This window comes from Papio anubis, chromosome 10 (genome assembly GCF_008728515.1).
Source record: "Papio anubis isolate 15944 chromosome 10, Panubis1.0, whole genome shotgun sequence".
NCBI lineage: Eukaryota > Metazoa > Chordata > Mammalia > Primates > Cercopithecidae > Papio > Papio anubis.
The window spans coordinates 122,008,563-122,020,993 of NC_044985.1; the positions used below are offsets into that span (position 1 = coordinate 122,008,563).

General features: G+C 59.6%; 1 protein-coding gene across 1 annotated transcript; it reads left to right on the forward strand.

Moving 5' to 3' along the window:
• The first annotated feature begins 498 nt into the window (after positions 1-498).
• ERFE (erythroferrone) lies at positions 499-11,284 on the forward strand. The gene is made up of 8 exons (XM_009183462.3): positions 499-778; positions 3,244-3,366; positions 4,383-4,485; positions 5,401-5,663; positions 5,743-5,851; positions 5,930-6,020; positions 7,686-7,764; positions 9,026-11,284. Exons 1-8 carry the CDS (start codon positions 584-586, stop codon positions 9,122-9,124), a joined length of 1,062 nt encoding a protein of 353 aa, XP_009181726.1. The 5' UTR covers positions 499-583; the 3' UTR covers positions 9,125-11,284.
• The last annotated feature ends 1,147 nt before the right edge of the window (positions 11,285-12,431 follow it).

Sequence of the window (12,431 nt, forward strand, 5' to 3'; positions counted from 1 at the left end):
CCCCTGGGAAAGGGGAGCTGAGAAGGGGCCCCGAGGGTCTCCTGGCTCCGATTTGCTCCACCTGTGTCGTAGAGGCCTGGCCCTCGCGGGGCGCGTCCAGGAGAATGGGGAGGGGATACCTCGGGGGTCCCTGCAGAGGACGTGGGGGATAGAGAGGGGAGAAAGGATCCTCGGGCCGGCTGGGAGGAGGCAGCGCCTGGCTCTCCGTAAAGAAAATGGGGTCGTGAGGGCAGAGGGTCTAGGGCCGGGAGAAGAGGCGCCTCGCTCCCCAGGAAGCGGAAGCGCTGGCAGCGCGAAGGAGGGGCCCCAGAACAGGGAGTTGCAGGGGGGACGCGCACAGCAGGGGAACACCCCTCCCTCTCCCTGCCCTGCCCCGCTCCCCGCGCCCCCCTCCCCCAGCCCGGACACTCCCCGCGCCCCCCTCCCCCAGCCCGGACACTCCCCGCATCCCCCTGCAGCGCGCGCGGGAGCCGGGAGGGGGCGCGGGCGGGCGCGCGGTCTCGGGCGAGGCGGGGGATTCAAGCGCGTTATAAGGCGAGGAGCCCGGGACGCGCGAGACGCCGGACTCGGAGCCGCCGCCCGCATGGCCCCGGCCCGCCGCCCCGCCGGAGCCCGCCTGCTGCTTGTCTACGCGGGCCTGCTGGCCGCCGCCGCGGGCCTGGGGTCCCCGGAGCCTGGGGCGCCCTCGAGGAGCCGCACCCGCGAGGAGCCGTCACCCGGGAACGAGCTGCCCTGGGGCCCCGGGGAGAGCCGCGCGGGGCCGGCCGCCCGTCTGCCGGTAAGACGCCCGGGTCCGCTCCGGACCCAGCCCGCGCCCACAAGCTCCGGCCCGGGAGGAGGACGAAGAGGCCGAGCCCGCCCTCATCCCCGAGAGCTGCTGCAATGCCCGGCCCCGGGGCTCCGCCGAGACTCAGGGCCGTGTAGACGCTGCGCTCAGCCCGGCGGGGAGCCTTGACTTTGGCTTTGGGGTAGTTTGACTTAAAGCAAGGTTCTGCTAGGTCGGCGAAAACCCCCCTTTTCTTTTGGGACAGAAGGAAGTTGGGAAATAAATAAAGTGTAAATAACTTGAGTTGAGGAAATTGGGAAGAACGCATTTGTACAAAGCGTAAGCAAATTACTGCCACTGCCCCCAATCTATTTGGTGCAGTTCTCTGAAAACAAAGTGTTTCCCTGCGGGTCTGGGGTCAGGGGGCTGTTCAGGGTGGGGAATGACATGGGGCTTTGAGTCAGGTAGCTTCTGGCCGTGAAGGGGTGAGCTTGAGCTCTGCCCTGCCCCCTCCTCTCCAGGCTTTTGGAGCCTGGACTGCTGAGCAGAGGGTGGTCCGGTTGGGGAGGTGTGGCCCAGGCCTGAGGAGACGAGAACTTCAGAGGGGCCTCAGTGTGGCCGGGCCTTGGGTCAGGGGGGCAGGGCCGCTCCAGGGAAGCCGGGGTGGGCGGCGGGTGCTCTTTACTCTGAAGATGCTCAGGGACAGTAGAGGGGAGAGTCAGGAGGGCATCTACTAGAGGGGACAGGGGTGCAGCTAGGCCTGGGGTCCCCCAGCGTTCTCTATCCCAGCCCCACCACCCCTAGCTGCTTTCCAGGGACTGAGGGCACCCCCTCCCCCTGCAGTTGGCCAGACCACCCAGGTGGGCACAGCAGCCAAATGTCAGGGCACGGTCAGCAGGAGGCAGATGGGGCTCAGGTGCTTCCAGGTGGAGTTTTGGTTGGACCCTGTTTGTAGGGGACACGGTGACACCAGAGGTCCTCCAAGGCTTGTTTCTGAGAGACCCCTTGTGGTTGGAACCAGGGCAGCTGCCCAATACCCACCCTCACGGCTGGGGCCATCTCCTGGTATGCCAACTGACATGGTTCTGCCTGTTAACAGCTCTACCCCCAAACCAAACTGGGGTCAGAGTCCATCCACAGGCTACAGGTGCAGCTGGGAAGGTCAGCTGGGCACACCCCTCGTGACAGGTGTGCGGCATCCTCACTGCATATTTCCGCAGAGGGCACACGCGAAGTGGAAGAGGGTCCTGGGAGGGGGTAGAGTGGAGAGCAGCCAGCAGGTGGTACAGTTGACCCTCCAAGGCACAAGGAAGCGCTGAGCGCGCTGAGGGCCCTGGGCACCCTGAACCCTTTCTCCGTCCAACCACAGGCTCCTCTGGCACCGCAGCCCCATCTTCCCACCACAGCACCCTAGCCTGTGCATTGGTCAGCCAGCTCCCAAAAGAAGGCCCTGCGTCCCCCTAGAGCAGCCAGGAACCAAAGGCAGTGACTTGGCAGCCGGCTTTGTCTCTGATAAAAGGGCCTGGTCAGCTATAAAACCCCAGGGGCCTTCTGTCAGCCCCCAGCATCAGCACCCATGACCGCATCTAAGCCTTCTTGGACTGGTTTGCTTCCCAGCTGGCAGCCTTGCCTGGAGCCCAGATAGCCCAGTGGGCCCAAGTCCTCTCCCAGAAAGCTCCCTCCCAAAACTGCTCAATGTCAGCATCAGTCAGGATGCAGCAAGGACAGGAATGGGAACTTCTGGAAGCTTCACTGTCCGTGCTTGAGTCAGTGTCTCAGAAGTGCTGAGGAAATGAACGTCCCGTGCAGAGGCCTCATGTCATGACAGCTCACCTGGTCCTATCCCCCACTGAACTGTAACCCGAGGCAGCTGTGAGGGCTGAATTGCCTCCTTAGAACTTCTGACAGTGGGGGATGGACAGAGGAGAAGCTCACCTGGTCCTCTCCCCTACTGAACTGTAACCCGAGGCAGCTGTGAGGGCTGAATTTGCCTCCTTAGAACTTCTGACAGTGGGGGATACACAGAGGAGGGCTGGCTAGTAGTTGGGCTCCCTGATAATCACAGTTGCTTCTTCCTGAGCACCTATGGGTGCTCTCGTGGTTGGATCTTCCTGGTGACTGGAGGGTGGTGTGATCACTGCAGCTCCTCTGGAGGAAGGAGGCCCAGCAGTGCAGGGATTCATGCCTATACCTGAGCCCTGCACCCCATCTTCCTTCCAGGCATCTTGGGTCTGCCTCTCCCATGAGTGCCAAGTCCAGGCCGAGGTGTGGCCTGTTCCCCAGGAGTCGTCCTCCACGGGCCGAGGGGTGGGGGCCCCTTTGGGAGCTGCCTTTGAGGCACTGCCTTTGAGGGCACCACAGGTGACAAGGACCAGGGTCCCAGAGTACAGAAGGCCACACAGTCACCTCCTGCAAAGTGTCCCACCTGCTTGGTGGGAGCCCAGTGAGGCCAACCTGCTGGGCTGGCTGTGTTCCAGGAGCCCACTGCTGAGCGTGCACACAGCGTCGACCCCCGGGACACCTGGATGCTTTTCATCAGGCAGAGTGACAAGGGTGTCAACGGCAAGAAGAGGACCAAGGGCAAGGCCAAGAAGCTGAAGGTGAGGCCGGCATCCCGTCAGCACCAGGCCGTCGGGGGGCTCCACCTCCTCGCTCCTCATCCACTCCCACTCCTACATCCTGAACATTTCTAATAGCACACCCCTCACGCCTCGGCCTGGGGACAGAGAACACAGAGAAAGAACCCAGGCAGCCCCAGGGGGAGCCCTGAGTTAGGGGCCTGGTCCCAACCATTTCCCCATACCCCTAAAATGCCAAGCACTCCCTCTTTTCTCCTCCCTCTGCATCCAGGCCAGGGAGGCTGGGCTAGCGCAGGCTGTGGTGAGAACCTTGTCCACGCTGGGGGGGCCTGCAGGAGTACCTGGTTCCCGGGGACTAGGGGCACAGGGTCCTGGCCACTGCTGCGCTCTCACCCTCACTCAGCCTTGGGTCTTGGCCTGAGCGGAGGTGCTTGGTCCTTGGTGCTTGGTCCTGGTGCTGCCTCCTACTTGGAGCCCCCAAAATGGCACATACGGGGTGTGGGCTTCTCTGTTCCCTGGGGACCAGTCTCACCTGCCTGGGATCTGACCACACGATGGAAGGCCAGCTCAGAGCACATGAGGCAGGTGCACAGGCCAGGCTGTCCCCGTGGCCTGGCCTTCCACCTCTGCCCCAGCCTCCTGGCCCTGCCCTAAGCTGCTCCCGACAGGGGCTCACTGGCTCCTATTTCGGGTCCCAACCCAGCCTAGTGGGGACTTGCTGATGGTGGACTCCGGCCCAGTGCAGACCCTGAGATGCAAGTCCCCAAAAGCAGCCTAGAGTCATCTTCCCTCCAGGAGGCCTGGCTGCAGGAGTGGGCTTCAGCCCTCTGCCTCCCCACTGAGGGCAGAGCCCTTCCCTGCCAAAGCCCCGCCCGAGGGCCCCCACCTTCAACACAGTCCTTGTACTCCAGGAGAAGCTTTCAGTTGGAGGTAGACCCTCGGCTGGAGGTTGGAGCCCACTGGGGAGCTCTCTTGCCTGCCTCTTAGTGGCAAGAGCCTGCTCCTCATATGTCCTCACTGGCAAGGTTCCCTTTCAGTTCGGCTTGCCAGGGCCCCCTGGGCCTCCCGGTCCCCAGGGCCCCCCAGGCCCCATCATCCCACCCGAGGCGCTGCTGAAGGAGTTCCAGCTGCTGCTGAAAGGTACGGGTGTGCACCAGCTGGCACACACACCCCCCCCCCCACTGAGCTGGGCCTGGGAGGGTGTCCCGAGGAGCCGACAGGGCCAACCTCAGCACTTCCGCAGGCACCCAAGGAGGCACCTGCTCTGGGCTGGACTCAAGGACAGTGGAGCTGGCCCAGGTCCAGTCCCTGCCCCGTCTTGGCCCACGTCTGCCAAGGGTCAGGGCTGGGGGTGGCTGGGAGTGGGGGACCATGGCCAGGAGAAGGCTTCACAGAGGAAGGTGGACCTGGCCACTCAGCATGGCAGGTGCTCAGGGACCAGCGCCCATGCCCTGCCTGGAAGTCAGGAGAGCCCAGTGAAAGGCAGAGGCTAGTGTATGGGGCAGCACCAGATGGAGCTTGGCCTGGCACCCACAGTCACCACTGGCCCAGGCTGGGGCAACCTGCGCTGGAGGAGGCAGAGCTGAGTCGAGCTGCGGAGTCCACACTTTGAGGCCTGCTCCCGATCAGCGGCTCACGTTAGTCATTAGAATTGAGCCTTTTTTCCCTTTTAGTTCAATGTCCTGTTCGTTTAAATATAGCACCTTCTGCGCTGAAGAACCTCCTTGTACTTCCAGTAAAGTCGCAATCCCTTATTTTACCCCCAGCTTCTTTGGAAAATGTGGGTGGGGTAGAGGTGAGGCTGGAGACCAGGGGCGCTGGGGCACTTCTGCCCGAGCTTCCCAAATGGTGAGGGAAACGGAAGCCGCTGCAGGGTCAGCAAGCAAAGCCTCCAATGCCCTTCAGGCCGAGGGGGCGTCGCCCTCGCCCCACCCTTGCGCCGGGCAGGCCCCTCGTCCCGCTTGCACCTGTCCCGCTTGTACCTGTCCCGCTTGCACCCACGCGGCGGGCGGGTGAGGGGTCCCCGGCGCGCGGCCACCGCTCGCTCTGTGCCAGGTGCTGTGCGGCAGCGGGAGCGCGTGGAGCACGAACCCTGCACGTGCGGCCCCGCCGGGTCCGTCGCTGCGAGCCTAGCCCCAGTCTCAGCCACCGCCAGGGAGGACGACGACGACGCGGCGGAGGACGTGCTGGCACTACTGGCCGCGCCCCTGGCCCCGGGGCCGCGGGTGCCGCGCGTGGAGGCCGCTTTCCTCTGCCGCCTGCGCCGGGACGCGTTGGTGGAGCGGCGCGCGCTGCATGAGCTGGGCGTCTACTACCTGGTGAGTGCGGGGGCGCGGGAGGGCGGGTGGCACCATGCGGCCAGGCGGGAGCCGGGATGACCATCCGTGCCCCTCGCAGCCCGACGCGGAGGGTGCCTTCCGCCGCGGCTCAGGCCTGAACTTGACCAGCGGCCAGTACAGGGCGCCCGTGGCTGGCTTCTACGCGCTCGCCGCCACGCTGCACGTGGGTGAGGCCCGGGGCGTGGGGGGACCGCCCACCCCGCCGCCTGCCTGCCTGCGTGACCACGTCCCGCCCTCCCCCGCAGCGCTCAGGGAGCCGCCGAGGAGGGGGCCGCCGCGCCCCCGAGACCACCTGCGCCTGCTCATCTGCATCCAGTCCCGGTGCCAGCGCAACACGTGAGTGCATCCCGGCCCGGACCCCACACCCGCATTCGCTTGGCCCCCACAAGCTGTGGGTGGTTAAACAAGGCACTGGACGGGGCTTCCACCCGTTCCCACCCCGCCGTGGCCTGGGTGACCCCACACCTCCTTCCAGGTCTCCTGGTCTACTCCTGCCCCGATCAGGCCTTCCCTTCACAGCAACCAGGGGCTGTTAAAAAATGACCTTTTTTTTTTTTTTTCTTTTTTCCATTCTCTTTTATTCCATAAACACCTAGTTACAAGTTGCACAAATCAAAAAATAAAGGCAGAGAAGGGTTTAGGAAGATTCTCCTGATGTGTGTGGGCAGGAGTAGGGAGAAAGAGTTGGGAACCAGTCTGCTCCTTCCACAGCCCTAGACAGGGCTACGGCCCCTCAGTGGGGGCTCTGAGGAAGAGGTGGGCAAAGATCCAGGGTAGCTGAGGGATGGAGGAGGCCCCTAAACCCAGAGCTCACCCCAAAAGACCCTTCAATGCATGGCAGGAGTAGAATGGGAAAGGTGAAGGGGTTTGAAGATGGAGCAGCAGAATGAAAAATCAAGTTAGTAGATGGAGAGGCGAAGTCATCATGGTAAGGGGATTAAAGAAGGAAAAAGTAGGAAAGGGTGCCGTGAAAGGTTCTCCCTGAGACCCCCAGGGAGAGGTGGGGGCCGGCTTGCCTGTTAATTTAATATTAAATTGGGGATGGGAATCAGAGAGGAAAAAGTTATTCGGGGGATGATTTCTCAGCCTCTCAGCCTGTACAAGAGAGGCTGAGGGCCCGGGGCCCTCACCAGTCATAGCGGCGGGACTGTCGGGAAGGGGAGTCCTCAGGTCCCTGGATGGCCAAGCGGGGAGGCCCCTCCGCTCTTTGTCCCCCCGCTCCTGAGGACTCAAGCCGCCGAAACTCCAGGGGGCGCTGCTGCCGGAATCTAGGCCACTCCCTGCCCAGACCTTCACCTCCTCCCCAGGTCCTAGGAGGCCCGGCTCCTCCCAGCTTCCCGCCTCCTCCCAGCTTCCCGCCTCCTTCCCACCTCGGGGACTTTCATCTTGGGGACCGAAGCACCAGTGTTACTCCAAGAGGCCTCTCCAGACAGCTTTCTGGAGGGCCCCTCCTCAGTCGCCCTCCCACCCCTCACCCGGGAACTTTCTTCCCCATCATCGCATCCCTTGCTCCTGCACCATCTGGCTCCTGAGTGCCGTGACTGAGCTCCCTGTCTCCCCACACCCAGAAGGCAGCCCAGGTACAGCGGAGATGCCCTGCCAATACCTGGAGCAGACCTGAATGAATGGATCAAGTCCAGAACTTCTTAGTCTGCCTTTGAACCCCCAGAGTGTGTTGGCCTGAACCAACTTTTAGCATCACCTTCCACCACACCCCCACTTCCGGCTGTATCAGCCAGTGTCCTGTTTCCCATCGGAGCCAGGGCTTTGCTGCCCCTTGCTGGTCCCTGGCCTTGCCTTTCCCAATACAGCAAGCATGCCTCTGGCCCTGTATCGTGCCTCCTTTTGGGGACTCGGTTCAGACACTACCTCCACTGGAAGACCTGGCCAGGGCCAGGCACTTTGCTGGGCATGTGTTTGCTGCTGGCAGGATTGTGTGTTGTGGGTGAAGTTGGTGGGGTCTCATGGGGAAGGCTGACCCTCCTTCTGTTTTGGCTACAGCTCCCTGGAGGCCATCATGGGCCTGGAGAACAGCAGTGAGCTCTTCACCATCTCCGTGAATGGCATCCTGTACCTGCAGGTGAGTGGGGCAGGCTTGGGCATGGAGGGGCACCGCCTGGGCATGGCCACGGGTGGCTGGGTGCAGAAGGGTGCTGTTAGATGTTCAGGATCACCGGGTGTAGCACCCTCAGACTCCAGGCCTGGGAGAGGGTCCAGGACATGCCAAGTGCTCACCGTGGTCTGGACACAGCCAGGCTTCAAGTTCTGATCTCCTTCCTCCAAACAGCCTTTCCCCCAGGGCGCCTGCCCACTTGAGCAGCTGCTCTGCTCTGCAGTCCCAACATTCAGACTTCCTGAGCACCTCATTCTGAGGCCGGGTACTCCCGGCCGCCACAGGTCCGCTGAAGGGACCGGTGGAGGGAGGGAATGGAGGCCAGGCTGACTGCCCACGCTGACGCCCTGAGTCTCCTGTGACTGTGAGAAGCCAGAGATGTTATTTTCCTACCTAAAACCCTAAGTGACCATCTCTTTCTGGCACTGGGAATTTTGGCAAGTGGTAGAGAAATGGACAGAAAGGTGGAATTTACTAACAAAAAACAATTGAGTGCAGGTGTGTGGAGTAACAGCTGCTATTGAATTCTCCCAGAGCTTTGGAGAAGGGAGTGCTACTCCCCAAGTTAGTCCGAGTTCACACAGCAGAGCCAGAAATGGAGGCCAGGCCATCTGGCTCCAGAGTCTGTGCTTGCTGAGGGGCATTTAGAGTTCCTGTCTGGGTGCCGCACAGCGTGCTCGGTGAACTCAGTCTCTGCCGCACCTGGATCTTAAGATGCAGATCCTGAGGCAGCTCTGGGTGGATCCCGGATTATGCATTTCTGGGAGTTCCCAGAGAATGTGATGCTGCTGGTACATGACCACGTTTGGAGCAGCCAGGCTAGAGTGCTGGTTTCATGGAAGGCCCTGCCAAATGATTGCAGGGCCAGGCCTGTGGGGAAGGGCCACCCTCCCACCTGACTTGGAGCCCTTACAGGCTCTGAGAAGCCCTGCAGCTGAGAAACCTGTTGGGACTCTTGAATCCCACTCTGGCCCTGAGCAGGGGCTTGCTCCCACACGCGCGAACCATAGGGCACTGCGGGGAAAGCAGGAGAGGTGCTGGGTGGGGCACAGGGCCCAACCCGCGCGGGCCCTTGCTCTGTGACCTTGGCAGCCACGTTACTCTCTGGGCCTGAGCCCTTCCCATGTGCGGGGCTGAGTGGGCAGGAGGGAGTGTGGCTGGCTGGCCTCTGGGTCGCCTCTGCAGGCTGTTGGGGTGGCCCAGTGCCTCAAAGGCACCCTCCTTGCAGATGGGGCAGTGGGCCTCCGTGTTCTTGGACAACGCCAGCGGCTCCTCCCTCACAGTGTGCAGTGGCTCCCACTTCAGCGCTGTCCTCCTGGGCGTGTGAGCAGCCACCACAGTCCCTTCCTCTCGGGGGCAAATGGAGCACAGGTCTAGACAATGTGTGGACAGTGTCGGAGTAGCAGTGGCCACATGCAGGAAGAGGCCCACCCGGAACTCTGCCCACACTGGCCACTGCAGTTCAGCCCACAGAGCCACGGCAGGCAGGCCTACGGACGTGACGTGCACACTGGTGGTCCCGGAGCCAGGAGCCAGGGGTGATTCAGGACACCATCTTGAGCCATTATCCCGGAAACAGTCGGCAGGCCTGGGGACACCTGCTGGTCCCCAGCTGCAGGCCGACTCTTTCCTGGCCTGCTCAGCACCTGCCCAGATGGCCTCTTCGTCTTTCCTGCGCCCAGCCCCACCTTTTTCACCTCTCTTCATGTTCTCATGGAGTGCAGAGCGCACCAGCCAGGGCCCCTACCTGGAAGAGGGTCAGCTGATGCAGGGCTGAGGGGGCTGCCACAGGGAAGTACGCCGTGTGTTCTTACTGCTCAGAAGGGACAGGGTCTCCCACCAATCCCCTGGTCTCCATCGGCTCCTTGGTCTTCCCTGCCCCTCCCCTAACTGTGTTCCACCTGCCAGTGGAGCTGAGCACTGCTTAGCCTGGGCCAGAGGGACACTGGACAAGGGCCTTTGGGGGACAATGAGTCTGGGCCGCCCAGCTTCCAGTTCTAATGTATACAAGATTAACTCACAAATTCACCTCAGAAGGCCTTTCCAAATGAGAGCTCTACTCTTCCCCTCCTCTGCCAATCTTTTCACAGCCAAGGCCCCTTCCACCCTCTCCAGAGGAGGATGAGATCCCTTTTCCCCTCCCCTCTGAGGTGCTGACCTACTGCTAGGATCCACCCACCAGAGGAAAGATCTAGAACATCTTGACAGATTGGAGACAGCCAGGCCTGCTGACCCATCCGAACAGCTGAAGCAAGAGACTTCCACCAGGGATGCCAGGGCCTGGGTTGGTCCAGCGGCTCTGGGATGAGCCTCCCAAGCATCTTTCCCACTTGGGTGGCGATGCGGCTGAGATTGGACAGGTGGTGGATGAGAGACGGTCCCAAGAAAGGGTGGTCTCGGGAGGGCTAGTCTCAAGCCTGCTGTGCTCCTGTGGCAGTGATGGGGCCTGGGGATGGGGATGGCAGCTCTCATGAGGAGACCTAGGCTGTGAGCCCACAGCCTCCCACATTTTCCCTAAAGTGCAGGACTGTCTGAGAGTAGGTAGTGAAGAGGACAAGGCCCTCAGCGGTGACCTCCACGGCCTTCTACCTGCTGAGGAAGAGTTAACCCACTGCCTCCCCAACACAACAGGCTATGAAGAACCTGGTGCCTCAGGACCTCCTGGGAGCCAAGCTGGTCTGGCAAGGGTGCTCGGGCCTGGGAAAGAAGGGAGCGATGGCCAGTCACCTTCACCTTCTAACTGGCCTTCGGATGAGGTGACCACCACCAGGCCTGAATGATCCCCAGGAGCCCAGCTTCCAAACCCCAACTCCCAATCAAACATCTCCATCCCTGAGTGCAGTAATACACAAAAACCAACCACTCTGCCCTGGGGCAGGCCTGGCGCGATTCTCAGTAGGACTCATACCCACCCTACCTAGAAGTACTGGGCTGGCCTGGGTATTGCATCCCGTGCGTTTTGATAAGGGGGTGATGTGGCCACACCCTTATCTAGATTTCACTTTGTATCCACTGGGCACAGATATTTTAGAGAACTTCATCTTTTACTCTTGAAAAAGCCACATATCCACATCTCTTTCATTTTCTCAGTGTGTTATGCAGCAATTTATTAAAGTAAAGTATTTATTGTCTAATACTGCCAGGTGGAATATATATAACTGACTTCATGGGGGTGGTTCAACTACTTAAGAACTGCGTGACACAACAGTTACAAAACAAAAGGGAGACCTTAAGATCCAGAATCAATCCTTTAGCCCAGGTTCACTAAGCACAGTAAGGAGAAACCTGCAAGGTGAAGTGGAGATGGCCTCCAGCCTCTACGTGGGAGGGGCTCCCTTGAAGGCTGGGAGTGAACCTTTCTGGGAAACTAGGGTCAAGCCTCTGGGGGATGGTGGGACATAGGGATGTATGAGGCACAGACATCAGTGTGCAAACACCTGGTTTGCTATAGGAAGTTATTTACCAAATAAATGGTTCTATTTCCTGATTCTGAGGTACCAGGGCTCTTTTCTTCAATGATGCCACACTGGACAATGTCCCAGTCCTCAAACTAAAATGGGTACTTGGCTCTTAAAACTCCCTGGGGAAGGGACAGCACCAACACTTCAGTTTTTATTTGCGGCTTTTACACAACAGACCCACAGGAGTCATCTAAGGTTTACATGAAGCATTTACCACTGAGATCCTTGTAGCATGGATACCAGTTCCACTCACTGAATCAACTGGGTGATAAAACCATGTGTGTGAGTTGGGTGGGGGCCAGGGAACATTACAAAACAGATTCTGAAAAACGCAAATTTTTAGAATCTTACATCATCCTCAGCCAAACATTTACACAAAAGGATCCAAGAGCTGCTTTACTAAAAACTACTTAGTCATAATGATGACATGTTTTCTATATAAACAAGTGCTTGAAAAGTATTTTAAAGCTTATTCTTCTGAGATTATTCATGTACTCTTTTCATGCTTTTAACATCTTTCACAGAAGGGTTGAGGTGTTACTGCAAAGATTAACCTCATTCCAGCACAGGGCCAACTCTCCACACCTACCTCATGTGGGAAGCAGAATTTCCGGGCCATGCTCAGCAGCAGGCTGCCTGCTCCAACAGGAAGGTGCACACCTACACCCAGGGGGTCCAGATGGAAGCCACTGAACCTAGTCCTCCACAGACTCCTTCCGCCAGACTGCAGCTCTCACCAATGGAATCAGAATCGCTAATTCTGTACTGTTTCTGGAGGATCTGATGCACAAGTAACCTTGTATATCAGTCTATTTCCTGGCTGAGCCTGAGCTTATGCTATGCAACATTTTCCAACACTATTTCCATAGGGAAAACTGAAAAGAGCTAGAGGGTTCCAAAAGCCCCGGTCTGGTCCTAGCCTTGTCTCTAACCAGTCATTTCCTCGGTCTCTTCATTGCAACATGCCACTTCCCCGACCAGGGTCATCATGAGAGTGAAAGCACAGCAAAATGCCTGTGAACTATAAAACATCACACAACCAGCAGCTTGCAGGCCACTCTGAGCCAGTCCAAGATGCCTATAATGGTTTTAACAAGGAAAGACAGCATATTCAAAAGCAAACATAATCTCTGAAGGGTCAACAGGTGCTCACAGTGTAATAACTCAAAAGAC

Bases quoted from the DNA above. Each gene is read 5' to 3' on its own strand.
- ERFE (XM_009183462.3), top strand. From the start codon at position 584: ATGGCCCCGGCCCGCCGCCCCGCCGGAGCCCGCCTGCTGCTTGTCTAC. The intron at 3,367-4,382 runs GTGAGGCCGGCA...GTTCCCTTTCAG, and splicing joins GCAAGGCCAAGAAGCTGAAG to TTCGGCTTGCCAGGGCCCCC. The intron at 7,765-9,025 runs GTGAGTGGGGCA...CCCTCCTTGCAG, and splicing joins ATGGCATCCTGTACCTGCAG to ATGGGGCAGTGGGCCTCCGT.